Source organism: Mycena indigotica, assembly GCF_014461135.1.
Source record: "Mycena indigotica strain 171206Taipei chromosome Unknown Mind.scaff0005, whole genome shotgun sequence".
Taxonomy (NCBI): Eukaryota; Fungi; Basidiomycota; class Agaricomycetes; order Agaricales; family Mycenaceae; genus Mycena; species Mycena indigotica.
Genome location: NW_023503004.1, coordinates 2,886,898 through 2,913,455, shown reverse-complemented (window position 1 = coordinate 2,913,455; position 26,558 = coordinate 2,886,898). Strand labels below are relative to the sequence as shown.

At 50.7% G+C, this 26,558-nt stretch overlaps 10 protein-coding genes across 10 annotated transcripts; 5 read left to right on the top strand and 5 right to left on the bottom strand.

The window, feature by feature from the left end:
- Positions 1-5: 5 nt before the first annotated feature.
- On the top strand, positions 6-1,773 carry MIND_00599400 (uncharacterized protein; the record flags this gene model as incomplete). Its single annotated transcript, XM_037362751.1, has 6 exons — positions 6-106; positions 164-530; positions 580-711; positions 766-1,008; positions 1,154-1,435; positions 1,483-1,773. The coding sequence occupies 6 exons, from the start codon at positions 6-8 to the stop codon at positions 1,771-1,773; spliced, it is 1,416 nt and encodes a 471-aa protein (XP_037220672.1).
- Positions 1,774-2,373: 600 nt separating this feature from the next.
- MIND_00599300 (uncharacterized protein) lies at positions 2,374-3,655 on the bottom strand (the record flags this gene model as incomplete). Its single annotated transcript, XM_037362750.1, has 4 exons — positions 2,374-2,715; positions 2,767-3,058; positions 3,104-3,226; positions 3,270-3,655. The coding sequence occupies 4 exons, from the start codon at positions 3,653-3,655 to the stop codon at positions 2,374-2,376; spliced, it is 1,143 nt and encodes a 380-aa protein (XP_037220671.1).
- A 4,234-nt stretch (positions 3,656-7,889) lies between these two features.
- MIND_00599200 (uncharacterized protein) lies at positions 7,890-9,658 on the top strand (the record flags this gene model as incomplete). Its single annotated transcript, XM_037362749.1, has 9 exons — positions 7,890-7,990; positions 8,048-8,160; positions 8,237-8,415; positions 8,465-8,596; positions 8,651-8,687; positions 8,834-8,895; positions 8,946-8,995; positions 9,041-9,320; positions 9,368-9,658. The coding sequence occupies 9 exons, from the start codon at positions 7,890-7,892 to the stop codon at positions 9,656-9,658; spliced, it is 1,245 nt and encodes a 414-aa protein (XP_037220670.1).
- Positions 9,659-10,313: 655 nt separating this feature from the next.
- Positions 10,314-11,537, bottom strand: MIND_00599100 (uncharacterized protein; the record flags this gene model as incomplete). Its single annotated transcript, XM_037362748.1, has 4 exons — positions 10,314-10,598; positions 10,650-10,941; positions 10,987-11,132; positions 11,187-11,537. The coding sequence occupies 4 exons, from the start codon at positions 11,535-11,537 to the stop codon at positions 10,314-10,316; spliced, it is 1,074 nt and encodes a 357-aa protein (XP_037220669.1).
- Positions 11,538-15,629: 4,092 nt separating this feature from the next.
- Positions 15,630-16,853, top strand: MIND_00599000 (uncharacterized protein; the record flags this gene model as incomplete). Its single annotated transcript, XM_037362747.1, has 3 exons — positions 15,630-15,642; positions 15,691-15,747; positions 15,796-16,853. The coding sequence occupies 3 exons, from the start codon at positions 15,630-15,632 to the stop codon at positions 16,851-16,853; spliced, it is 1,128 nt and encodes a 375-aa protein (XP_037220668.1).
- A 202-nt stretch (positions 16,854-17,055) lies between these two features.
- Positions 17,056-19,754, top strand: MIND_00598900 (uncharacterized protein; the record flags this gene model as incomplete). Its single annotated transcript, XM_037362746.1, has 11 exons — positions 17,056-17,074; positions 17,127-17,236; positions 17,288-17,690; positions 17,738-18,019; positions 18,070-18,132; positions 18,183-18,233; positions 18,281-18,340; positions 18,388-18,435; positions 18,487-18,531; positions 18,580-18,654; positions 18,703-19,754. 11 exons carry the CDS (start codon positions 17,056-17,058, stop codon positions 19,752-19,754), a joined length of 2,208 nt encoding a protein of 735 aa, XP_037220667.1.
- A 10-nt stretch (positions 19,755-19,764) lies between these two features.
- On the bottom strand, positions 19,765-22,116 carry MIND_00598800 (PUM-HD domain-containing protein; the record flags this gene model as incomplete). Its single annotated transcript, XM_037362745.1, has 7 exons — positions 19,765-20,198; positions 20,252-20,583; positions 20,631-20,863; positions 20,908-21,043; positions 21,091-21,416; positions 21,461-21,780; positions 21,834-22,116. The coding sequence occupies 7 exons, from the start codon at positions 22,114-22,116 to the stop codon at positions 19,765-19,767; spliced, it is 2,064 nt and encodes a 687-aa protein (XP_037220666.1).
- A 78-nt stretch (positions 22,117-22,194) lies between these two features.
- MIND_00598700 (YL1-C domain-containing protein) lies at positions 22,195-22,995 on the top strand (the record flags this gene model as incomplete). Its single annotated transcript, XM_037362744.1, has 7 exons — positions 22,195-22,217; positions 22,257-22,323; positions 22,373-22,604; positions 22,648-22,715; positions 22,764-22,835; positions 22,886-22,916; positions 22,967-22,995. 7 exons carry the CDS (start codon positions 22,195-22,197, stop codon positions 22,993-22,995), a joined length of 522 nt encoding a protein of 173 aa, XP_037220665.1.
- A 968-nt stretch (positions 22,996-23,963) lies between these two features.
- On the bottom strand, positions 23,964-25,142 carry MIND_00598600 (ADP-ribosylation factor; the record flags this gene model as incomplete). The annotated part of the gene is made up of 2 exons (XM_037362743.1): positions 23,964-24,786; positions 24,841-25,142. The coding sequence occupies 2 exons, from the start codon at positions 25,140-25,142 to the stop codon at positions 23,964-23,966; spliced, it is 1,125 nt and encodes a 374-aa protein (XP_037220664.1).
- A 313-nt stretch (positions 25,143-25,455) lies between these two features.
- On the bottom strand, positions 25,456-26,246 carry MIND_00598500 (CFEM domain-containing protein; the record flags this gene model as incomplete). The annotated part of the gene is made up of 3 exons (XM_037362742.1): positions 25,996-26,246; positions 25,810-25,937; positions 25,456-25,688 (listed from the first exon to the last, which is right to left on the bottom strand). The coding sequence occupies exons 1-3, from the start codon at positions 26,202-26,204 to the stop codon at positions 25,456-25,458; spliced, it is 570 nt and encodes a 189-aa protein (XP_037220663.1). The 5' UTR covers positions 26,205-26,246.
- Positions 26,247-26,558: the final 312 nt, after the last annotated feature.

Below are 26,558 nucleotides of genomic sequence, written 5' to 3'. Positions count from 1 at the left end.
CTTCGATGCCAGCCTCAATTTCGGAGGAGGAGATTGCTGCTGCTGCAAAATGCAATGCATTTCTGTTTCCGGCCAGGGAGGGTAATGGCAGCGAAAAACACAGTCTGTGAGTGTCTATATCTTGACTCCTTCTCATTATACCTCATCGTTGGCAAATTTCCAGGGCCGGCAAGTCCAAGAACGAGCTTCAAGAGCTCCTTCGCGTATACAACCTCCCGTTCACCGGAAACAAGCCTATTCTCGAGAAGCGCCTCCAAGAATTCAGCATCCAATACTGTGCTGATCCTGCCAACTGGTGCGACTTTTCTTTTTCTCTGCCCCTCATTCTCATTCTTATGTGTACTCTATTCAGTCGCAAAGGAAAGAGAGCTTCCGCTCTGCGTGCACACAAGGGACCACGTGAAGATACCAAGAAGACCAAAACCAAGCTGTCCGACACTCGTCGTGCCAACATCATCGATACCGAACGTGTTACAGAGCGTTCTAAGGACAATCGCACAGAGAATGACAAGAAGGACATGCGGGAATGGGTGCGTCACCTTTGTTTTGCTCAAGTGCTTCAATGAATGCATCACACAGGCCAAACGAACGTGTGCAAGGCTACCATACCGAGCTCCACCATTTCAGCAGCAGAATCCACCTCCGGCACAACCATTCATTCCACAGGAGGGTCCTGCAACCGTTCCTGTTGTTCCCGTTGTTATAACTGAGGTGAGTCAAGTCTTCGAAGGATATGTGTCAACTAGATAAACTTATGCATGACAGGTAGCTGACGTTTCGGCACGACTCGAGGTGCTCGAAAGTCGGCTAGCTATCCTCTCCTCGTCAAGGGCGGCACCATGGGACTGCAACCCGCAACCATATGAGCAAGTTACGGCCACGAACAACACATTCATGGGGGGATTCAATGACTTAGATTGGTCCCAACAACCCCAACCTGTCTCAGCTCCACCAGCGCCAGCACCTATGGATATTGACTCAACTGGCTTCACCTACGATATCGAAATGGTATGTTACAGATTGTGTTCCACGTCGGGTCTCGGATTGAATCAACTCAGAACATGCTTTCAACCACGGTACATCCTCCAATAATGCTCGTTGCTGAAAGGTAATTTGTACGATGCTACTGCCCTGCTTCTGACCTGTTGGATAGCTCGAATATGAAATACCCTGCGGACCGCTCGCTGGTTCTTGGGGACGGGACCATATTTCCCGTTACTGGCCTGATGAGATCATGAGCGTTAGCGTTCCTGCCAACTCATTCGCCAAAGATTTCGGGTTACTGAATGAGATGTGGGATGATAGCTCACCTTTTTGGAAGGATAAATCGTTGGTACAAATTCGTGGTCGGCACATTGCGATTATCCATTGGCGGGGGCTATTCAAAGGTACTGGTCAATGGTCTGCTCATAAATCAGCGTGGACAGAGTGGAAGGTATGAGTTGACTCTTGATCTCTACTTCTATGCTAATTCTACTTCAGTTTCTAGTCGAACGATATCGGCGTGGTACTATGGAAGACTTCTGGGCCGACTTCACCCGAAATGGCACACGAATGAACTACACGGCCATCTTGAAGAAGCTGCGGGAGGAGCGTGGAGTAAGGAATCGTCAGTTGGTGGAACAAGCACGGGCAGAGTATGGTAGCAGGTTTTCCGAGGTATTCTCCTACGTATCATCACAGAAAGGTGACCGTGTTGTGATGACTCATGAGTCTCATATTGCAGAAGAGTACAAACGTCTGAAAAAGCGGGATGGAATCGAAATTGACTAGCTTAATTTGTGTTATACTTACAATAATCCACATTCATTTTCTCTTGAAATCAGAAGGTATTGGAATTGGAACTTGAAGGAATACATTAAATAGACAAGACAACAAAATCTACATTCCACAAGGGCAGTTTCGACCACATGCAGGACAGAACTTTGTGACCTGTTGATTAGGATTGAGGAAATCCTCCCGCCTTTGAGTTGGATCGTCGTTCCAACTGATCAAGTACTTAACGATGGTCAAGTTGGAGAAATCCATACTCCAACCACCCCATTCACAAATCTTCCGAATGCTCCATCGCTTGTGTGTTGAAAAAAATTGGCAACCACCACGGCGGAAGGAGTGAGTTCCATATGGAACTGGGTCACAACCGATATCAAGCAGGTTGTTTCGAAACAGTTCAAGAAATCTTTCCGATTTCTCCGTATAGCATAAGATAGAGTTTTCAACTGTTGGAATACACATACCATTGGAAATCTGAAATCACCAACTTGGTCTCGTTTAGTGATGTTCGGGAAAAGATACCCATCGTCATGTTCAATTATTGACATCCAACGTGCAAGGGCTCGGACAGGACAGATGTGAGCTTCGTCCTCTGAGCGTTCATGGAGTACAAAATGGCTTGATGTCTGGAATACTATTGAAAAGAGGTTTGGAGATTAATACAGCAAACTTGCCTCCATATTGGCTCGTTTTCCTGAAAGGAAGGGTAAGCTCAAAGCTATGTTCATCAAGACGTCTGATATCTTGATGCTGAATTTTGAGAGCTTCATCAAACCGAAGTAGACACAGAAATGCAAGTACATAGACTGCATGTAGCATGGCTCGAGTGCGCCCGCCACACCAGTTATCAAGATTTGCTGATTTCCGAGACTTCCGAGTGATCGGTTTGATTTGTGAGACTTCAGGCTGGTTATTAAAGTGATAGAGCTTGTAAAGCATTTCCTAATGTAGTGTCAGCCACAAGTCAAACCCAGTTATCAATAGTAAGCATACGGGTGTGATTGCACGAGCACTTGTAGCAACCTCTCCAGCACGTATTTTCTTCTTTCGGAGAGTAATCATGTAGCGTGAAACTGTTTCAGAAACCGAAGGATTGCCCATCCAGCGCCAGGTTCTTGCTCCTGAGACTTCATAGGAATCAACTCGTTCCCATGGACGTGAACCAAGATCAGCGATGCGACCAAAGCCATATGTGGCAGCAGCTCGCATCTTTTGGGCATGACTGTAGGAGCCATGGACTTGCCCGGAAGGTTTTGCTGTTCCATCGAGGTTAATATCATCACATCTACAGCTCTTAGATAAATCTGTTAGAGTTTAGAAGACAACTTACTCGCTCATAATCCAGGCAACAAGGAACGTTGCCGAGTCAGCCACTGGTGTGGGTGAAAAAAATTGTTTGCCTTCTGGAATGAAACCTTTGTCATGCATAAATTTCTCGCATTGAGTAATCAACCTGGTATATGATCAGCATTTTGAGCTTAAAAGTATGAATTCACTGCCTTCGATAGCTTGCATCAGTAGCCTCAATAACCCCCTTCGATGCCTCAGCAATCACTTTCTTCATGCTCCCAAGATCAATCTGACTTGTTGTATGGCTTTGGGGTAAGCTGCTCATTTGCGCTTCATCTTGGTCTGTTGCATCTTCATCTTCATCAGCCTCGTCATCTTCCGACTCATCTTCCTCCTGCTCGAGACTCAGATCCTGTAGCCTGGGGAATCCATAGGCCTCTTGTTCGCCGTCCAAATCATCTTCAATCTCCTTTTGCTCCCTTTCCATCCGCTCCTCCTCTGCACTATCTATTGCAGCATTATACTGACTTCCGGGTTTAGCGATTGCATCATGTACACCAGAATACGCAGGTGAGCGAAGGTCAAACGACATGACAAAAGAAAGTAGGAGATGAGTTAGGAGTATATCTAGAGCTCGCCCTCGGAGTCACTCATTATATAAATCTCCTCATGCCCTTCATATGTTATCGATATAGCAGTGTAGCGTTTATCAGCTGGACACATGTTGTAAGCGACATGAAAAGAATGAGGAACTGTTCCACGTACACTTGTCAGCCAGAGAACGAATATGCTTGGAGGGCTTGCAGACAAAGTCGAGAACATACGAGGGATCAATCACCTCTAGCATAGACTTTGACAGCCAAACACGAAGTTTCCCAAGCTCTCCTTCCATCCACTGCTCTACTGCTGTATTGGAACTCCGCCGGTGGCCAGATAGATCACGCAATGCGTCTCGGATAGTGCCAGAATCGATGCAAATAAGGACACGCAGCTCACGCGTGTGGCCAGTATTAGCATGTGAGCGCTCACGCACAATGCGGCCAAGGACTTGAGGTCGCGCAACCAGATGACCCTTGTCGATGGATACAGCTGAACGAATGAGTATCGAAACAACAAATCCGGTGAGGATTCGTTTGGCAAAGCGTTCAAGAATGCCTATTGAATGGCCCCATGTGAAAAGACGCTCAGCGAGAGGAGCAAGCTTGTTGAGTTGAGGCTCTTGTCGCTCAAGCTCAAAGCCGTTGATCGGCCCCGAAACGATGGGTTGGAGGTAGAGATAGATAAGGTTGAGGTCGGGGAATGAAGCAGGGAGTGATTGCGCAAGGGTAGCTTTTCGACTTGGCAGTAGTCCGGAATCGTTGGTGGTAAGCTCGGAGCATAGTTCCTCCCGCCAACGAGAGAGCAAGTAGTGAGCAGTATCTCGTGAGTGACCTTCAACCGCCGCTGCCAGCTTGGTACCAAAGCCCAGACGAACAAGAGCCATCGCAGTCATAATCCCACAATTGGTAACCCCGTTCTGTAAAGGCTATTGTCAGCGAGACAAACAACAAATTGAATAGATAGCTCACGTCATAATCACCACCTACAAGCAATGCTATAAAGATGAAGTCGATTCGAGATAGACCGAGGGTGCTACTGATATCCACTGCTGAATATTGTGAAACGTTGAAGGTCTTCTTATCGTCTGAGCGACTGTAAACAGTATGAGATCACTCTTCAGGAACAGAACTCAATACAGAACAACGTACATGCGTAGGACGCTGGAGGCACCAAAGGCGAAGCAGTCTGAGTCGTCGGATTGTACTGCATCAATGGGAACCGGAATACCACAGGCCGACATATTTGACAATGTTGCTTCTGCCTCTCCCGCAGCCTAAGTGAGGGATTGAGAATGTGTTTTTGAAGTATTAAAGCACTTACAATAAACCACTTGAAGCCAAAGGCTTCGATGATCTCCTGGAAGTCCCGCGAAAGCCAGTGACCGTTGCGACAGATTCGATGGCCATGCTTGTAGCCCGGGCGCTGGGGTCCATCGAACACAAAGACCAACACTACAGCAGCAGTTGCAAACTGCTCAACACGAGCCCAGAGCTCCTGCCTAGCGTTGCCTCGGCCTGCCTTTGCGTTCGCAGCAGCACAATGCATCCACGCACTAGAAAAGTCAGCAATGCGATTCACATAGTTCAAACACCCGTTACCTGGCATCAACACCCACTACAAGAGCCCGCATCCCATTTGTATTTGCCAGAAATCCAGCGTTGACCGAATAGGCAATCATCGAGACCTTTCGTTCGACGCAGGCAAGTTCCTGCAAAGCAAACATTGATTCTAATAGCATATAGGCAGAGTATTGATACTTACCGTCCACATTTGCTTGATGCCCATGGTCGTAGTGGTCAAGGGGTAGGGTGAGGGGTAGCGACAATCGAATGGCGGCGATCACATGATTAGCGTCGACGCTGCAGCCAAAATGGATTCATGTCAACCCTGCAAGTTGGAAGTAGCAAAAGAGGAGGTACATACATTTGCGGCATGATTAGGGCCTCCCAAAGACAGTAGCCAGTTGGTCCCGGACAGACCTGGAAGAACACGGAAAAAAATCAGCTAAGCACAACAAAAAAGAACAACAAAGAGAGAGAAAACATGCCACGCAGGATCCAAGGGCGAATCTCCTTGCGGCATGCATAGAAGGGAGATGGGAGGAACAAAAGGAAAGAGGGAGAGGGCTCACCACAGAGCACAGAGAAGTAGCGAAAGGCAAAAACGACCACGCGCCATGGCCGAATGTGAAGCTGTCCACCCAGTCGTCACGGCCTATTATGGCGCAGCTCAGTGCCCAGCACAGATTTCCGAGGCGAGGTGTTTGCGCTGTACCAATGATGGAAGTGCAGTGGGTCATGCGTGGATGAGGGTCATTGATGATGGCTGTCGAGCAAGAATATCGATGGGCAAGTGCTGTCTGAGCATGAACAACTGGCGGGGGACCAAAGGGAAAAAGAGACATACCTTTAGCCATAGAGTATCCACAACGCCACAACGACTCGGATAGAGCGCAGCTGTAATGCCCGCCCCCGCCCGTGAGTCATGAGAGCCGAGCCAGGCTAGAGTTGGTCAGAGGCAAGGGTTGTAAGGCGACTGGAAGGCGGCTGTCTGTGACGGGAGTGGAGTGGGGTTCGATAAAATGTCCTCTCCACCAGAGCCGAGCCAGGCTAGAGTTGGTCAGAGGCAAGGGTTGTAAGGCGACTGGAAGGCGGCTGTCTGTGACGGGAGTGGAGTGGGGTTCGATAAAATGTCCTCTCCACCAAGCATTGCTCTGCTGAGGGCAGCAAGGCTGGAGAGGACGTTCGCAAGGTCGGAAAGAGAGGTCAAGTCACGGGCTTAAATAAGCAATCCATTTTTGGGTTGTTGCATTTTTGGGTTGTTGACGATAATAAACAAACGCGACGCGACGTTCAAGTCACAAAAAAACGCCAGGCCAGGCCAACCATTACCCAGCACAACAAGACACGCGAGGGCACAAGCGACGGCACCTGCTGCTGGGATCGGCACCGGACTGGACTGGGCGGCTGTTGGTCCCCATATATCAAAAAGGTCTTTTTTTCCATGTGTCTCGTTCGCTCGGCGAATTTTGGCTGGCGAGAAATGTCTTTTCACTCACATAATTCACACTGAAAGACAGTCTGAGTCGGAACGAACGTCAAAAGACATTTTGTATGCAGCCGAGCAAACATGCCTTACTGACAGCATACGTTAATGATCCAGTTATCTTGTTTCACTACACGTCTCGCTGTCCCGCTGTCCGTGTCCGATCGACACCGTGTCGCGTCGTGTCCGCGTCCGTCCGACTAAACACGCGTTTCTCTAAGTTCCTCCTCGCCTCCCCTCCCCCCACCGTTTCTCGCCTCCCATCCACTGTTACCCACACCCAGCAATCCCCACACCCAGCAATCTCCACTTCTCTCAAACGAATCAACAAACGAATCAATCAACAGACCATGCCGCCACTGCCAGTGTATCAGGCCACTAGCTATAGTGCGGCCACTAGTGGTGGTCTTTTGCTTTCGGGGCTTTCGGTGCGTTCCTCCTTCTTTTCCGTTCCTCCTTCCCGCCCGATTCGATTTTTTTTCTGGCCTACGGCCGGTTGCTCTTTTCATTCCTCATTCTCTCTCTCATACATACCCCCGTTGTCCGTTGTTTGCCTCCCGCGTTCTTGTTTCCGTTCTCTCCCTCCCCTTCCTTCCTTCCCTCGCCGCGCGTGGTTGTTTCGGCCTCGTCGCGCGGCCTCGTCGTTTTGCCTCCGCTGTCGCTGCCTCCTCACCGTCGTCGCCGACGCGCACGATCGCGATCTCGATCTGATCGATCGTCGGATCGGTCGTCTTTCTTGGCTTGTTTGCCGCCGCTTGGCTACCTCCCCATCAAACGTCACCTTGATGTGACGACGGTCTATTTGTTCATTCGAAGATTCACTTCTCTCGGCGGAAAGACGGTCCTGTCACGCTCAAGCGTATGCCGTCAATTCTGACCGTTTTTTGATGATGGCATCAGCTGCACCGCTTCTTCGTTTTTTGACGTTCCCTCTCACTTGGCTTGCGTATACGCGTTAACGCAAGTTATGTTATTCCAGTGTTGCCGCCGTTTCGTCGATCGCCGTTGCTGGCCTTGACGCTGTCACCACTACCGCTAGTCACCTCTCTACCACCACCACCACTGTCTTAGCCGCCGCTCGTTCTTCGCCACTCACGCTCTCTGCCGTTGCCCTCGCTGCCTGCTTCTGGCCCCTGGCCCGGGTCATCGTCGTATCCATCCAAGCCACCCAAGCCACTTCGATGCCAGCCTCAATTTCGGAGGAGGAGATTGCTGCTGCTGCAAAATGCAATGCATTTCTGTTTCCGGCCAGGGAGGGTAATGGCAGCGAAAAACACAGTCTGTGAGTGTCTATATCTTGACTCCTTCTCATTATACCTCATCGTTGGCAAATTTCCAGGGCCGGCAAGTCCAAGAACGAGCTTCAAGAGCTCCTTCGCGTATACAACCTCCCGTTCACCGGAAACAAGCCTATTCTCGAGAAGCGCCTCCAAGAATTCAGCATCCAATACTGTGCTGATCCTGCCAACTGGTGCGACTTTTCTTTTTCTCTGCCCCTCATTCTCATTCTTATGTGTACTCTATTCAGTCGCAAAGGAAAGAGAGGCTTCCGCTCTGCGTGCACACAAGGGACCACGTGAAGATACCAAGAAGACCAAAACCAAGCTGTCCGACACTCGTCGTGCCAACATCATCGATACCGAACGTGTTACAGAGCGTTCTAAGGACAATCGCACAGAGAATGACAAGAAGGACATGCGGGAATGGGTGCGTCACCTTTGTTTTGCTCAAGTGCTTCAATGAATGCATCACACAGGCCAAACGAACGTGTGCAAGGCTACCATACCGAGCTCCACCATTTCAGCAGCAGAATCCACCTCCGGCACAACCATTCATTCCACAGGAGGGTCCTGCAACCGTTCCTGTTGTTCCCGTTGTTATAACTGAGGTGAGTCAAGTCTTCGAAGGATATGTGTCAACTAGATAAACTTATGCATGACAGGTAGCTGACGTTTCGGCACGACTCGAGGTGCTCGAAAGTCGGCTAGCTATCCTCTCCTCTCGTCAAGGGCGGCACCATGGGACTGCAACCCGCAACCATATGAGCAAGTTACGGCCACGAACAACACATTCATGGGGGGATTCAATGACTTAGATTGGTCCCAACAACCCCAACCTGTCTCAGCTCCACCAGCGCCAGCACCTATGGATATTGACTCAACTGGCTTCACCTACGATATCGAAATGGTATGTTACAGATTGTGTTCCACGTCGGGTCTCGGATTGAATCAACTCAGAACATGCTTTCAACCACGGTACATCCTCCAATAATGCTCGTTGCTGAAAGGTAATTTGTACGATGCTACTGCCCTGCTTCTGACCTGTTGGATAGCTCGAATATGAAATACCCTGCGGACCGCTCGCTGGTTCTTGGGGACGGGACCATATTTCCCGTTACTGGCCATGAGATCATGAGCGTTAGCGTTCCTGCCAACTCATTCGCCAAAGATTTCGGGTTACTGAATGAGATGTGGGATGATAGCTCACCTTTTTGGAAGGATAAATCGTTGGTACAAATTCGTGGTCGGCACATTGCGATTATCCATTGGCGGGGGCTATTCAAAGGTACTGGTCAATGGTCTGCTCATAAATCAGCGTGGACAGAGTGGAAGGTATGAGTTGACTCTTGATCTCTACTTCTATGCTAATTCTACTTCAGTTTCTAGTCGAACGATATCGGCGTGGTACTATGGAAGACTTCTGGGCCGACTTCACCCGAAATGGCACACGAATGAACTACACGGCCATCTTGAAGAAGCTGCGGGAGGAGCGTGGAGTAAGGAATCGTCAGTTGGTGGAACAAGCACGGGCAGAGTATGGTAGCAGGTTTTCCGAGGTATTCTCCTACGTATCATCACAGAAAGGTGACCGTGTTGTGATGACTCGCGAGTCTCATATTGCAGAAGAGTACAAACGTCTGAAAAAGCGGGATGGAATCGAAATTGACTAGCTTAATTTGTGTTATACTTACAATAATCCACATTCATTTTCTCTTGAAATCAGAAGGTATTGGAATTGGAACTTGAAGGAATACATTAAATAGACAAGACAACAAAATCTACATTCCACAAGGGCAGTTTCGACCACATGCAGGACAGAACTTTGTGACCTGTTGATTAGGATTGAGGAAATCCTCCCGCCTTTGAGTTGGATCGTCGTTCCAACTGATCAAGTACTTAACGATGGTCAAGTTGGAGAAATCCATACTCCAACCACCCCATTCACAAATCTTCCGAATGCTCCATCGCTTGTGTGTTGAAAAAAATTGGCAACCACCACGGCGGAAGGAGTGAGTTCCATATGGAACTGGGTCACAACCGATATCAAGCAGGTTGTTTCGAAACAGTTCAAGAAATCTTTCCGATTTCTCCGTATAGCATAAGATAGAGTTTTCAACTGTTGGAATACACATACCATTGGAAATCTGAAATCACCAACTTGGTCTCGTTTAGTGATGTTCGGGAAAAGATACCCATCGTCATGTTCAATTATTGACATCCAACGTGCAAGGGCTCGGACAGGACAGATGTGAGCTTCGTCCTCTGAGCGTTCATGGAGTACAAATGGCTTGATGTCTGGAATACTATTGAAAAGAGGTTTGGAGATTAATACAGCAAACTTGCCTCCATATTGGCTCGTTTTCCTGAAAGGAAGGGTAAGCTCAAAGCTATGTTCATCAAGACGTCTGATATCTTGATGCTGAATTTTGAGAGCTTCATCAAACCGAAGTAGACACAGAAATGCAAGTACATAGACTGCATGTAGCATGGCTCGAGTGCCCCGCCACACCAGTTATCAAGATTTGCTGATTTCCGAGACTTCCGAGTGATCGGTTTGATTTGTGAGACTTCAGGCTGGTTATTAAAGTGATAGAGCTTGTAAAGCATTTCCTAATGTAGTGTCAGCCACAAGTCAAACCCAGTTATCAATAGTAAGCATACGGGTGTGATTGCACGAGCACTTGTAGCAACCTCTCCAGCACGTACTTTCTTCTTTCGGAGAGTAATCATGTAGCGTGAAACTGTTTCAGAAACCGAAGGATTGCCCATCCAGCGCCAGGTTCTTGCTCCTGAGACTTCATAGGAATCAACTCGTTCCCATGGACGTGAACCAAGATCAGCGATGCGACCAAAGCCATATGTGGCAGCAGCTCGCATCTTTTGGGCATGACTGTAGGAGCCATGGACTTGCCCGGAAGGTTTTGCTGTTCCATCGAGGTTAATATCATCACATCTACAGCTCTTAGATAAATCTGTTAGAGTTTAGAAGACAACTTACTCGCTCATAATCCAGGCAACAAGGAACGTTGCCGAGTCAGCCACTGGTGTGGGTGAAAAAAATTGTTTGCCTTCTGGAATGAAACCTTTGTCATGCATAAATTTCTCGATTGAGTAATCAACCTGGTATATGATCAGCATTTTGAGCTTAAAAGTATGAATTCACTGCCTTCGATAGCTTGCATCAGTAGCCTCAATAACCCCCTTCGATGCCTCAGCAATCACTTTCTTCATGCTCCCAAGATCAATCTGACTTGTTGTATGGCTTTGGGGTAAGCTGCTCATTTGCGCTTCATCTTGGTCTGTTGCATCTTCATCTTCATCAGCCTCGTCATCTTCCGACTCATCTTCCTCCTGCTCGAGACTCAGATCCTGTAGCCTGGGGAATCCATAGGCCTCTTGTTCGCCGTCCAAATCATCTTCAATCTCCTTTTGCTCCCTTTCCATCCGCTCCTCCTCTGCACTATCTATTGCAGCATTATACTGACTTCCGGGTTTAGCGATTGCATCATGTACACCAGAATACGCAGGTGAGCGAAGGTCAAACGACATGACAAAAGAAAGTAGGAGATGAGTTAGGAGTATATCTAGAGCTCGCCCTGAGTCACTCATTATATAAATCTCCTCATGCCCTTCATATGTTATCGATATAGCAGTGTAGCGTTTATCAGCTGGACACATGTTGTAAGCGACATGAAAAGAATGAGGAACTGTTCCACGACACTTGTCAGCCAGAGAACGAATATGCTTGGAGGGCTTGCAGACAAAGTCGAGAACATACGAGGGATCAATCACCTCTAGCATAGACTTTGACAGCCAAACACGAAGTTTCCCAAGCTCTCCTTCCATCCACTGCTCTACTGCTGTATTGGAACTCCGCCGGTGGCCAGATAGATCACGCAATGCGTCTCGGATAGTGCCAGAATCGATGCAAATAAGGACACGCAGCTCACGCGTGTGGCCAGTATTAGCATGTGAGCGCTCACGCACAATGCGGCCAAGGACTTGAGGTCGCGCAAACCAGATGACCCTTGTCGATGGATACAGCTGAACGAATGAGTATCGAAACAACAAATCCGGTGAGGATTCGTTTGGCAAAGCGTTCAAGAATGCCTATTGAATGGCCCCATGTGAAAAGACGCCAGCGAGAGGAGCAAGCTTGTTGAGTTGAGGCTCTTGTCGCTCAAGCTCAAAGCCGTTGATCGGCCCCGAAACGATGGGTTGGAGGTAGAGATAGATAAGGTTGAGGTCGGGGAATGAAGCAGGGAGTGATTGCGCAAGGGTAGCTTTTCGACTTGGCAGTAGTCCGGAATCGTTGGTGGTAAGCTCGGAGCATAGTTCCTCCCGCCAACGAGAGAGCAAGTAGTGAGCAGTATCTCGTGAGTGACCTTCAACCGCCGCTGCCAGCTTGGTACCAAAGCCCAGACGAACAAGAGCCATCGCAGTCATAATCCCACAATTGGTAACCCCGTTCTGTAAAGGCTATTGTCAGCGAGACAAACAACAAATTGAATAGATAGCTCACGTCATAATCACCACCTACAAGCAATGCTATAAAGATGAAGTCGATTCGAGATAGACCGAGGGTGCTACTGATATCCACTGCTGAATATTGTGAAACGTTGAAGGTCTTCTTATCGTCTGAGCGACTGTAAACAGTATGAGATCACTCTTCAGGAACAGAACTCAATACAGAACAACGTACATGCGTAGGACGCTGGAGGCACCAAAGGCGAAGCAGTCTGAGTCGTCGGATTGTACTGCATCAATGGGAACCGGAATACCACAGGCCGACATATTTGACAATGTTGCTTCTGCCTCTCCCGCAGCCTAAGTGAGGGATTGAGAATGTGTTTTGAAGTATTAAAGCACTTACAATAAACCACTTGAAGCCAAAGGCTTCGATGATCTCCTGGAAGTCCCGCAAAGCCAGTGACCGTTGCGACAGATTCGATGGCCATGCTTGTAGCCCGGGCGCTGGGGTCCATCGAACACAAAGACCAACACTACAGCAGCAGTTGCAAACTGCTCAACACGAGCCCAGAGCTCCTGCCTAGCGTTGCCTCGGCCTGCCTTTGCGTTCGCAGCAGCACAATGCATCCACGCACTAGAAAAGTCAGCAATGCGATTCACATAGTTCGAAACACCGTTACCTGGCATCAACACCCACTACAAGAGCCCGCATCCCATTTGTATTTGCCAGAAATCCAGCGTTGACCGAATAGGCAATCATCGAGACCTTTCGTTCGACGCAGGCAAGTTCCTGCAAAGCAAACATTGATTCTAATAGCATATAGGCAGAGTATTGATACTTACCGTCCACATTTGCTTGATGCCCATGGTCGTAGTGGTCAAGGGGTAGGGTGAGGGGTAGCGACAATCGAATGGCGGCGATCACATGATTAGCGTCGACGCGCTGCAGCCAAATGGATTCATGTCAACCCTGCAAGTTGGAAGTAGCAAAAGAGGAGGTACATACATTTGCGGCATGATTAGGGCCTCCCAAAGACAGTAGCCAGTTGGTCCCGGACAGACCTGGAAGAACACGGAAAAAATCAGCTAAGCACAACAAAAAGAACAACAAAGAGAGAGAAAACATGCCACGCAGGATCCAAGGGCGAATCTCCTTGCGGCATGCATAGAAGGGAGATGGGAGGAACAAAAGGAAAGAGGGAGAGGGCTCACCACAGAGCACAGAGAAGTAGCAGAAAGGCAAAAACGACCACGCCCTGGCTGCGAATGTGAAGCTGTCCACCCAGTCGTCACGGCCTATTATGGCGCAGCTCAGTGCCCAGCACAGATTTCCGAGGCGAGGTGTTTGCGCTGTACCAATGATGGAAGTGCAGTGGGTCATGCGTGGATGAGGGTCATTGATGATGGCTGTCGAGCAAGAATATCGATGGGCAAGTGCTGTCTGAGCATGAACAACTGGCGGGGGACCAAAGGGAAAAAGAGACATACCTTTAGCCATAGAGTATCCACAACGCCACAACGACTCGGATAGAGCGCAGCTGTAATGCCCGCCCCCGCCCGTGAGTCATGAGAGCCGAGCCAGGCTAGAGTTGGTCAGAGGCAAGGGTTGTAAGGCGACTGGAAGGCGGCTGTCTGTGACGGGAGTGGAGTGGGGTTCGATAAAATGTCCTCTCCACCAGAGCCGAGCCAGGCTAGAGTTGGTCAGAGGCAAGGGTTGTAAGGCGACTGGAAGGCGGCTGTCTGTGACGGGAGTGGAGTGGGGTTCGATAAAATGTCCTCTCCACCAAGCATTGCTCTGCTGAGGGCAGCAAGGCTGGAGAGGACGTTCGCAAGGTCGGAAAGAGAGGTCAAGTCACGGGCTTAAATAAGCAATCCATTTTTGGGTTGTTGCATTTTTGGGTTGTTGACGATAATAAACAAACGCGACGCGACGCGTTCAAGTCACACAAAAAACGCGGCCAGGCCAACCATTACCCAGCACAACAAGACACGCGAGGCACAAGCGACGGCACCTGCTGCTGGGATCGGCACCGGACTGGACTGGGCGGCTGTTGGTCCCCATATATCAAAAAGGTCTTTTTTTCCATGTGTCTCGTTCGCTCGGGCGAATTTTGGCTGGCGAGAAATGTCTTTTCACTCACATAATTCACACTGAAAGACAGTCTGAGTCGGAACGAACGTCAAAAGACATTTTGTATGCAGCCGAGCAAACATGCCTTACTGACAGCATACGTTAATGATCCAGTTATCTTGTTTCACTACACGTCTCGCTGTCCCGCTGTCCGTGTCCGATCGACACCGTGTCGCGTCGTGTCCGCGTCCGTCCGACTAAACACGCGTTTCTCTAAGTTCCTCCTCGCCTCCCCTCCCCCCACCGTTTCTCGCCTCCCATCCACTGTTACCCACACCCAGCAATCCCCACACCCAGCAATCTCCACTTCTCTCAAACGAATCAACAAACGAATCAATCAACAGACCATGCCGCCACTGCCAGTGTATCAGGCCACTAGCTATAGTGCGGCCACTAGTGGTGGTCTTTTGCTTTCGGGGCTTTCGGGGTACGTTCCTCCTTCTTTTCCGTTCCTCCTTCCCGCCCCGATTCGATTTTTCTTCCCGGCCTACGGCCGGTTGCTCTTTTCATTCCTCATTCTCTCTCTCATACATACCCCCGTTGTCCGTTGTTTGCCTCCCGCGTTCTTGTTTCCGTTCTCTCCCTCCCCCTTCCTTCCTTCCCTCGCCGCGCGTGGTTGTTTCGGCCTCGTCGCGCGGCCTCGTCGTTTGCCTCCGCTGTCGCTGCCTCCTCACCGTCGTCGCACGCGCGCACGATCGCGATCTCGATTCGATCGTCGGATCGGTCGTCTTTCTTGGCTTGTTTGCCGCCGCTTGGCTACCTCCCCATCAAACGTCACCTTGATGTGACGACGGTCTATTTGTTCATTCGAAGATTCACTTCAAGTTTGTTCAACTTCGATTTCACTGCAATTTCACTGTCTAACAAAGTCTGTGCCTATCATCGAGCAGACTCCGGAAGCGCTCATGCGCGGGAAATTTGCCATAGCCTTAGCTTCAACACTCTTTCCGAAGAGTTCTTGTATTCAAGCAGCGCTTCAAATTGTGAGCGATGTTCCTATATAAATCGGCAGTCAGCCATGTCTGGAGCAGAAGAATCTAATGCCCTTCCTCTGTAGGCTTTTCCTCTCTACCGCTAGATTTCTATAATGAAATTTTGCAGCCATTTTGTTTGCTTTTCTGTTGACTCCAGTAGCGATTTGCTCGACTATCTCTCATGGTATGCTCCTTACCCGTTCAAGGGAAATATATGATTGAACAATAGCAGGTAGCGAAGCGAACCTGACCACGAGAGACACCTCTCCCATCTCGCTTTCCAACTCAGAGTGGATCTGGCAGACGGGCTTTGTCGCTAACAGCTTCGTGGGACTTCGCAAAGGATTTACGCCGCCGCTGGGAAAATCTCTCATTGCAGCTGAGGTCGTCATAACTGCGTCCAATCGCTTCAGCTTCTATGTCAACGGAGATTTTATTGGGAACGGCACTCCCGTGATCCGTGGGCGTTTCGCTCAAAGGTTCTGCATCGACCTCTTACCAAGTTTCAATGTTTTTGCTGTGAACGCTACCGACTCAACCGTCGATGAAGCAGCAATGATTGCCACTATCCTCCTCACTTATTCCGACTTGACTACGGATACTCTTGTGAGCGATGCTTCTTGGCGCGTGCATAAAACTGTAGCCGGCTTTGAACAACTCTCATTCGATGACACTACGTGGCCTGTTGCTACTGTCCGTGGCTCATTTGGTGACGACCCTTGGGATGAAATCAATATTCCCGCCTCTCCTCCTGTCGTTTCTTTCGACCGCGGCGAATGGATTTGGACAGATGCTGTCCCTGCGGGCGGGACCATTCCAGCTGGCTCAAGAGCCTTTCGTCGGACATTCACGCCTGCGCCTGGCCAGGTGGCCGCTTCCGCGAGTATTATAGTCTCCGTGGACAATGCATACACACTCTGGGTGAATGGCGTCAAGATCGGGACGGGCTCGAACTTCAACACTGCCCAGCACTACAACATCAACTTCGCAACGGCCCCGGAGGAAATTGTGTTTGCTGTCCTTGCCACCAACTCAGCGGCTGGACCTGCCGGATTAATTTTTGCAGCGGAGATCAACATGGTGCCTAGTGGCCGAGTTGGGTGTATTGCTGGGGCATTTGCGCTAACTGACGCAAGCTGGGTGTCTACTAAAGGCATGATTCCTGCAGGCTGGGAGCAGCCCGGGTTTGACGACTCTTCTTGGCCAGCTGCCGTCGGAGTTGGCGCTTTCCCTAACAGTCCCTGGGGGAAAATCACCATCGGAGCGGCCGCACCGACCATTACGATGTAACCCCGACTGAATGTTTATTTATACTTTGGCCACAAATTTATGATCAATCACCTGACCGTGTTTGCTGTTTCCCGACAACTGCATGAAACTTCCGTTCTAGCTGCGTAGCCTTGTGTTCGATAACAATGTATCACTTTACGAGCCGCCACCTACTCCGCTCGATGTCTTAATCTCCTCCACCTTCACTCACACTTGCACCAACATGTCCTCCGATGTCCCATGCAAGCGTCTTCCCTTGTGCTCAACGACAGCCATAACTTACCCCATTATCAGCTCCCAGCCCTTCAAGAAACCGCTTCAAGTTCAAAGGGGTCAGCTTCGGCCGGCGCAAGAGTGTGATACCAAACTCGGTGGTCCCAACTTCGACGCCGAAGAAGAAGAAGGTATGCATTCACCACCCTAAAAGCCTTCTTAATGGTAAACAGGACCACAAGGCTACGAATTGGCGTAGAACGCTCTTGTTCTTGCGTCAAAGCCCCAACGCCCAAGTCATCGTTCCTCCCCCTGTCGAGGAATTGGTACCAGCGCTTGCGCTGCCCACTGATGTCAACCATGAAATCTTCGTCTACGAACCTGATAAACTCGAGTCCCTCGAACATACGCAAGAAGTCGAGTCAAGATCTGTAATCAGTCGACATTCAGTCGTCTCTGAATCGCGGTTCTTACCGGTCGAGGCGGAGTGGGGATCAGATGGAGTGATTCAGACTGACGGAGGAGTTCAAAATGCACCAGTCCTATACATCGAAGATGACGATGCAAAAGTGCAAGTCTTTGAGCCAGAGGACGAGGAGGAGTGCTATGAACTTTGGCATCTATTTGCCAATGCAGATGCAGAAGGTACTTGTTGGTGTTTCTGGAATTGTGTCGATATTGATGCCATGCAGTCTCATCCTCAATCGACTCTGACTCCGCCCACATCATGGAACGACACCTATCTTCGTCGCCCTCTGGCCACTCTGTAGATGTCAGCACGCCTGTTGTAACAGACGCGGGGTCTGACTCGGTTTCGATTGCCCCCAGCGAGGAAAGCGAGACTTCGGCAGTTTTCTTATTGGAGGCTGTCGCGGGGAGAACTGTGAAAGAGGAGGGCCACTTGTCGATTGCGCATTTATTTGCCCATGTGAACTACGACAACCATGATGATACAGATTCAGTCATCCATCGTGGTATGATTTTTTGCGGCCATCGGTCAATTTTCACTCACTCCCTTGCACAGACGCATTAGAGGAGAAAGACGAAGACGAGTCCAACAGTGACAGCAGTTCAGTCACGCATCACGGTATACTGCTGCCAAACACTTTCAGACGTCAACTAATAACTACGCTCTAGATCCTGAGGACGACCATAACTCTGAGCATGAGAATGCCAATGTACAATATGGTATACTCTCTACCACCAAGTACCCAAATTCCACTGACTATGGCAAGATTTGGAGGACTATGACTCTGGCTATCTCAATGTCAATGCGGAACCAGTCCTCACTCGCGGTATATCCACATTTTGCTACTGTCCCATTTATACCCACTCGCTCTAGATATCGAGGACAAGGACAATGCTTTCCCAGATATGGCCACACGTGATGGTATATCCTTTTTACCCATCCTTTTAAAACAACTCGTTGATGATGCTTCAGATGCCGAAAATGCCATGGAGAATGACGGTACCAACATGGAGCATGGTATATTCGTTTCTTCGAGTAACATACTTTCGCTCACTCCCGTTCAAGATGTTGATGATGTCTTGGAGGACGAACTTCAGTCCCTACATGTCCATTCCGATACAGATTCAGGTGCATCTGACGGTAAGCCTTTGGTTCAACTGTCCAATTCGCGCTCATTCTGCTATCTAGCTGATGGACCAGATGCTCAACTGAAAAGTGTCTTCGAAGACGATTCCGAGTCCGATCCAGGCTCAAGCGATTCGGAAAGCTCTTCTGACGAGGATGAACCAAATGCCCAACTTAGAAGGGTCTTTGACAAAGACTCTGATTCCGATTCAAGCTCTAGCGGTTCTTCCCACATGTCACGGCCCGGGAGTCGCGGTGTCTCTGAATGCGTAACACTATCCTCCGTCGCGGTAGGCGTTGTTTCCACTTCCCGGTCCAGTACACCCCATCTCGAGTCTGTTTGCGTGGAGGCCGACAAGGTGCTCGCTCTGGAGAAGGAAGTTGGCGCACTTCGGCTGCAGAATCGTCTTCTGCGAAGCCAAGTCGAGGCTGCGACTGGCATCCCACCGCACTTGACGCCGCCTGCAGAAGCGTTGTCCCTCCTCCCTGATACGATCAATGATGATAATGATCACGAGCCCCAACCACCCGCCTTGGCCCCACCAACGCTTCCAGAACCCCTCACGGACAACCTTTCTTCCAGGCCACAAACACCCTTGGACCAACGGGCTCCGGTGAGGATATCAATGCCCGAAATTGACCATGAAAAACCAGCACATCAAATCGATCAGCCGAAGGGTGATGTCCGGACCCGTGCACAACAGCCTCGGACGGGAAAGAATTGGGCGGCGGGCCGACGTGGCCGGAAGGGAAGGAGTCTTGAAGAGAAGGGCAGCGTGGGCACAGAACAATTGGATCGGACGTCGAAAGAGGCAGCATGGAAGAAGGAGGAGCCGCATATACTAACTGACGACGATGACATTAGACGCCCTTCGCTCTTCCGGATGACGACCCTCAAGTTGGTCGAGCCGGATATGAAAGCGCGTGGACCAAATGGCCTCGCTGTTCCACCGCGCCGGCCGTGGGGGCCGACCCGCCGGATCACGTTACCCCCATTGGATGCCAAGGCACTTGCCATTAGAGATGCATTGGAAAAGGAGAAGAAGCGCATTGCCAGAGAGGACGAGCGGCTAAAGTGGGCTTCACGACGGGCGAGGTTGCGGGAAAGGTCATAAATTTGCTTCACTACAATGTGTCTATCCTGTCCAGTAGCACCTTCTTCCCTTTTGCATCCCCTGCTTCGATTGTTTTCCTCACCTTACCGCTGAACCAACGCTTGACCGTTTTCCTTGTCTCTGCTGAATGGTCGTCGTCTGAGGTAACGAGCGCGCCACACAACTCGGCAATGACAAACGTCCCATTGCAGCCCCCAGTCGTGCACATCGCGACACACACATCCTGGCCGACGATCTCAACAAAATCACGTGCAAAGGCACCACAGTCCCAGCTTGACGACCGGTCGACCGAGTTGGCTGTGCGGTTGAAGTGTCCGCCCTGCAAGAGGGTTTTGTACAGCCTCGAGCTGTGTGGGAGGTCGATTGGGTGCGTCGTTGTCTCGTCAGCCCCAGGATATGTTGCAGAAACGGCGCGTAATAGCGTTTGGCTTGCGCCGGATTTGTCTGTGGTGGGTGTCAACACAGTTTTTTTTTTCACAAGAACAAGAAAAGCTCACCACCCTCGGTGAAGAGCATAATCTCAGCAACAACCAAGCTCGCCGCGGGTTCTCGCAGAAGGATCCCGCCTTTCTGCTTGACCCACGCCAACAATGCCTCGCTCGCGCCGGCCCGAACCTCCGCCTGCCTTACGTCAACCGCCTTCTTACTCGTCTGAGCCCGGAGAGCATCAGTTTCGGCGAGGCTGGCAATTTGAGCGGGGATGAAGTGTCTTCTCGTGCGGGGGACAAGAAGGTAGAGAATGGCGCGCCGGCCTTGGGGTGTTTCGACAAGGGTGTTGACAGGTGTGGTTATCTCGGGAACGAGTGTTTTGACGAGGAGCTTGGTGTCGCTGGAAACAAATATTGGCCTTGGTTTAAAGCAAGCAAGAAAACACACTCGATGACATCAAGGGCGGTGAAGAGCACTGTTTGGGCCTCATCATCGAGACACATGCGCTCAACGTGTGGTTTGAGCACTTTGATAATTTGTTTTCGGTCCTGCCATAATTTCAGTGTTGGTTGGAAGTGAGATGCTGCAAGCTGACCTTCGCTGTGCCCCGCGCCAAGAATTCCCGCACGACTCTGCTGCCGTCTTTTGTGTGCACGAGCTCTGCCAGCATGTCTTGACATCTATATCGTACTCAGTATCATGTCAGTACTTTTGTCGAAAAAACTTGCAATTCGAATATCTCGCGGAAATGTTTGGTAGATTCAGCCTCGTCGGGGAGGCTGGTGACCACGCTGATGTACTCCCACAGTACACGATGAACTACTGCATGTGTTATCGCGCCTTTATCTGAGTTGTTGAAGCTGCAACCCGATGAAAAAAAACAGAAGGAAATGCAAGGAAAACTGACATCGACGTCAACGACTCCTTCAGCGACGTCAAAATTCTCCGTCGTCGATCGTTGTCCGCGTTTTCCAGTAGCCCTGCCAGCCCTTTCTTGGCCAGTTCTTTATCCTGTTCGCTGCCGCTCGTGACAGTGGCCAATGTTGCCTCTTTGCCATAAAAATCACGAACGAGAAGGGCACGCTCATAGGTGTTGGCATACAGCTCAAACGCGTCAGCAAGAACTGACGTCGCCTCTCGATGGAGGAGAAGGCGCAACACATGGCCTTGGAACTCTTTCAAGATGGCGGGCCGATGAGTGGTACATAACCGGATGAGTTTTGAGACGAGGAACTGGACAGCAGTGAGTGAAATACTACGTTTGTTAGTAAGCACACCTTGGAATACTTGCTCTGCACCAGCGCCAGATACGACCCCTTGAGCTCCAACGCAATTTCGTCCCTTTCTTTCTGACGGCCGTGTTTGACGGCCGTCTGCACAATTCTACTCGCGTCGTGCTTGAAAACGATTTCCTTCACATGGCCCCGAATCACGCCCATCAGGTCGTCGATATGCTTTTGTCGCTCCGCAGGTGGGACATTCTGTGCATTGGCCAGACACCAGACTCGTTTGGCGTCAGCTAACAGTGTCGAGTGTGGTTTGAGTGCTTTTCGCTGCTCGTGGAGGATTTTTTGCGCCTTGTGGGCTTCTTTGGAGGCTGTTGGTGGGTATGTTAGTGGTAGAGGGACAAACAAGAGAGTTGATCAATACCTTGTGGATCTTTGAAGGTCTTTGGCTCATCTGTTTCCATTACATCTTCGTTTTCATCCCCATCTTCCACATCCTCAAATGCACCCACATCCTCCCCCTCATCATCATCATCTTCCGATTCTTCCTCCACAACTTGTGTGACTGGCCGACTTCGTTTCGGTTTTTTCTCAGCTGGTGCTGATGCAGGCTTTTCCCTGCGTCTTTCAAGATGAGCCTTCTTGGATTTAGGCCCGCCTTGCGTTGGCGCTGACCGCTTCTTCGACTGACCTTTGGAGGCGACCATGATCGTGAGCGGAAAAAAAATCGAGGTGATGATCGGCGTCCCACGCGGTCAATCAACGCTGCTTTCTTTCCGCCAGCCATGTCGGTTCAATTTCGAGGACCGTATGAACACTCGACTCACTGACGCTTCGTTGCCCACAGGCCGCCAAAAGGGTCCACGAAGCGCAAGCCCGCACCGTCAGATGGGTCCGCAACGCCCCAGATGCCTGTACGTTGGCATCCTTACTTCCGTTGTTACTCGTGTTTATTTGCAACAGAGTCTCGCGGAGCAACTCTCTTTCCTCGACTTCCCTCGTCCCTTCAAGAACCCAGACTACATACGCAAAGGGTCCAAGCGCGCCAAACACGTCAAGGCAGTGTTGACTCAGGAACGCGAACGGGAAAAGGCAGAGCGGGAGAGACGTAGGCTGGAGCGTGAGCAGGCCGATGGAGAGGGCATGGAAATCGACGGGGAGGATAACAAAGAGGAGGAAGAAGAATTTCCGACATGTGAGTAGCGATTTGTTTGTGGAAATGTGCTCAAGAGAGGCAGACACCTCAATCGAGGCACCCCCGTCGTTGCTTCCCCAACGACATTACTGCGATATCACCGGACTGGAGGTACTTGGTGGCTTTTGGCTCCATTGTCGATTTGTCATCTTATTGTAGGCACCATATACGGACCCGGCGACGCGCTTGCGGTACCACGACAAAAGTATCTACGAGTTGATCAAGGGGTTGGTAAGCACACATTCCACTGCAGTCATACTTTGGCCGATTTTTCGAGTCAGAGTCCGGCGGCGGTGAAGGATTATCTTGCAGGTGAGTTCCATGAAAGCAAGTGATAAATTATTGAATAACGATATAAACAGCGCGTGGTGTAAACTCGATTGTAAAGTAGATGAACAGCTTCTAACGGACCGCTTCCACTTTTGCTGCTGGACAAGCACATTTCAGACCCTTGACAACGTTGTCACCTGCCCCTTCGACAACCACCCTCCGCACTCCCTCCGCGACCCAATTGAAGTGGCACTGGGGGCCCTGTTTTTCTCTGAGAGACTTTGCCAGCCAATCTGGCATACCCTCACTGTAGCGCCACCTGACTGCCAACTCGCGCACATGATTAGGCAATGCCGCCAATCCGTAGCGCTGGAAGACATTCTCAAACGGAGCGTCAATATACTCGATGGCTAGAGTGCGGAGGTTCGGTAGGAGGGAGTGGGCATCAACGTGCTCGAGCAGTTCGTCTAGAACGAAGCCCATTGGCAGTTGCGGAAGGTACTTGGGCGGTTTGGGGTGTGTTGCAGTGTTGGTAATCTCCACAGTGATAGCAACACATGCGAGGTTGGCGGGGCGAGTGGGCAGTCGGCGGGACTCGGGCCGCTTCGTCCGCCCCGAAAAGAGGCGGCCCAATAGGCTCGGTGCTATTTGCGGTAATGGTGGTCGCGCAGAGGCCTGTGCGCATTGCAAGAAATGCTCAGCCAGCAAGGGGCTGGTGAGATAAACGTGGCGGGCTGATACCTGGTCGACAGTGTCGGCCCAAGTCGAGTTGACCAGCGTAGATGATGCAAGAAACGTCGTGCGGTCTGCAGCAGTCAACGGCATGTGCCAGAAAGCTTCGATGACAGTCTGGATGAGCTCAAGGGGAAGTTGCATTTCCGGTCAGTGTAAGCTTGCTGATCACTTCAAGTTCTTATAAACTTGGCAAATTATATGTCGCTCCTCTTGTCCGACGAAATCGTCTGTCTGGCTCGTCCCTCCATTGCGCCCCTGGCCGATAGGTATGCACAGGTCTGTGATCGTCTGCGGGACCGGTCACTCGTGCCTTTTGACAGGGGCAGAAAGCTAATCTAATCTTTGACTCTTATCTTATCTGACACTCTTGATCGCATCTCTGACAACTAAACTAGGCAACGGCTTCAAGTCAGGCAACACCATCCCCTCCTTCGCCTGCGGGCTCATCATGATGTCCTTGGAGTAATAATCGCGCCATAGCCCCCCGTCTACGACATATGGGTTCACGAGGAGAAAGCGGAGGAAGGCCCCGGGCTTATCGCTGGGCGGGGTGCTCTGCATGCCAAAGTGCACAAGCTGGATCCATAGGTATGTCATAGTGACATGGAAAGTGCGTCCATTTGTCTGACTGCGGGGGGCACGGGTGATGTAGTCTTGGATGCCCGAGAAAAGCAGGTCTTTGCCCTTCTGTCTGCCGTGTTTTTCGAGGAGGACGAACGCCAGTCGGATGTGGGTGTAGTGGTCCCACGATGGCAATAACAGATTTTCGAACTGCCTGAGAAAAACGTCGTCAGGCGAATCAGAATCGGCGCGGATCAGCCATGTTTCGAGAGCGGAGGGTGTTTTTGAAGGTGAGGGTGGTGGTGGTTCGTTCTGCTCTTGTTGTATTTTCCTCGCTCCCAAGGCACCCTGCAGCCAGCCGAAAGCGCGCACGAGTGGCCCGTCAAGGAGGCTCGTCTCGAGTGTCACATCGACCGCAAACCAGTGACGATTCTTGAGGACTGGAGCGATGCTTTGCCTGATGGTGTCAATGGAGCGGCGGTTGGGCAGGTCCTGTTTGGTCGCGATAACCAGGATCGGTTGCTGCTGGGTCGAGTAATTTGGATGTCGCAGGATCTGGGCAAATTCATCGAGGCTCTCTTTGAACCACGCCTCATCAGACGCGCTGTCGATTAGCCTGCATATGAAAGGTTATAAGCATGGAAGCCACTGGCAATGTTTAACCCCCCACCAGATAATCGCATCAGATATGTCTGCTTGCTGCGCGAAGAGCCCAAGCAAATGACTGTGGCCGCACCCACCAATGTCCCAACACGTGAGCTTGAGGGGAATCCCAAGACGACCAGTCTGGAGCACGACGTCCTCGACGTTAAACCCGATGGAGGGGATGGTCTGGATCACCTGACCAGCCAGTTTCATTCGGTAGAGCAGTGTTGTCTTGCCAGAGTCGTTGAGACCAAGCATAACCGCTCGGAAACCGGGGTTGGTAGAGGGAAAGGCGCGTCGGATGAGGTCGGAGAGTAAGCTCGACATTGTTGGCGGTTGAAGAGTCCATTGACTCCTTTTATGCGCCGCAGACAGACGTTGACAGTGACTGAGCGGTGAGTCTGAGGTACGTGTTGGCTACGTGGTGAAGATGATGCAGTCAGATGCTGCCCCGGGAATACCAAAGGAGACAAGCTGGAGCATAAACCAAGACTGGACACCTTCGACCTCGTGTGATGAAGCAAGATGCGGTCAGATGATTCACACTCGACACGTCATTAAAAAAAACTCATTACGCGTCCTTCCTACGACACGACAAGACTAACACTGGTATATGTAGTTATATTTTTAGTGCGGGCGCTTAGAAGACAGCAGCAGCTCCGATGAGGACGGCAACGATGGAGACAGCGCTGACAAGACCCATGCCAGGGAGAGCAAGGGGGGCAGCAGCGCTGGGCGGGGCCGAGCCAGAGCTGGAGGGTGCGCGGGAAGCAGCCGAGCCAGAGGGAGAACCAGAGCGGGAAATGTCAGCGGCGGGGTTGGAGGGCAGGAAGGGAGCGCTGGCGGTGGGACGAGCAGTCGCAGAAAGACCGGCTGGGAAAAAATTTGATCAGCATTCAGTTGAGTGGGTTAAAAGATGGGAACAAGGATCGTCTGTCGCATTTTACGGCAAGGCGTGGGAAAAGAAAAGAAGAAGTGTGGGGAAGACACTCACCGGCGGCGCACTGAGACTGTTGGAGGGCCATAGCGGGGGCGAGTTCAGCAGCCTTGCACTCGCCTTGGAAACAGGACGCAGACTTCTGTTGGAAGTCGGCGTTGGTGCACACGCAGGTCACGTTTGTGCTAGACAATTTCATGTCAATAAAGAAAGGAAAAAGGGGAAAAAAAAACGACAACGAACAAGGTGTTGCAAACGGTGGCCTGACCAGCGGCAGTGAGGCAGCCAATGATGCAGGGCGTCAGGGCGCTGATGTCAGCCGAGCCACTGGGGAGTGGAGCAGACCCAGTGCCAGAGGGAGCGCCAGAGACAGGGAGGCTCGAGGCAGGGCCAGAGGATGACTGCGCAAAGGCAGTGGCAGCGAACGCGAGAAGGGCAACCGTGAAACGCATTTTGGAACGAGTTTTTTGGGTGGGTGGGTGGACTCTGGGGAAGAAAGAGTTGGGGACTGGGAATGGTACGACCCGCTTTTTATAGTTTCAGTGGACGTTTCGTCGCGAAGTATTAAGTAAGTAAGGCCCCGGCGTGGGCCTGTCAATCACTTTCAAGTAATATGTTGACCTCGCTTCCGTTCAGCAGGAATTAGTGGGGGACATGTGCCTAGCCTAAGCCTCCTGTGGCTGCCTACCTCCAGCACTATCAGCGTTGTCGAAGAGAAGGGAGACTCACTCGAAATTTGGCCCATGCAAAAGCCGAAGAAAAAAAAAATCGAACGACAAAGAAGTTGGTTACAAGGGGTCATATGA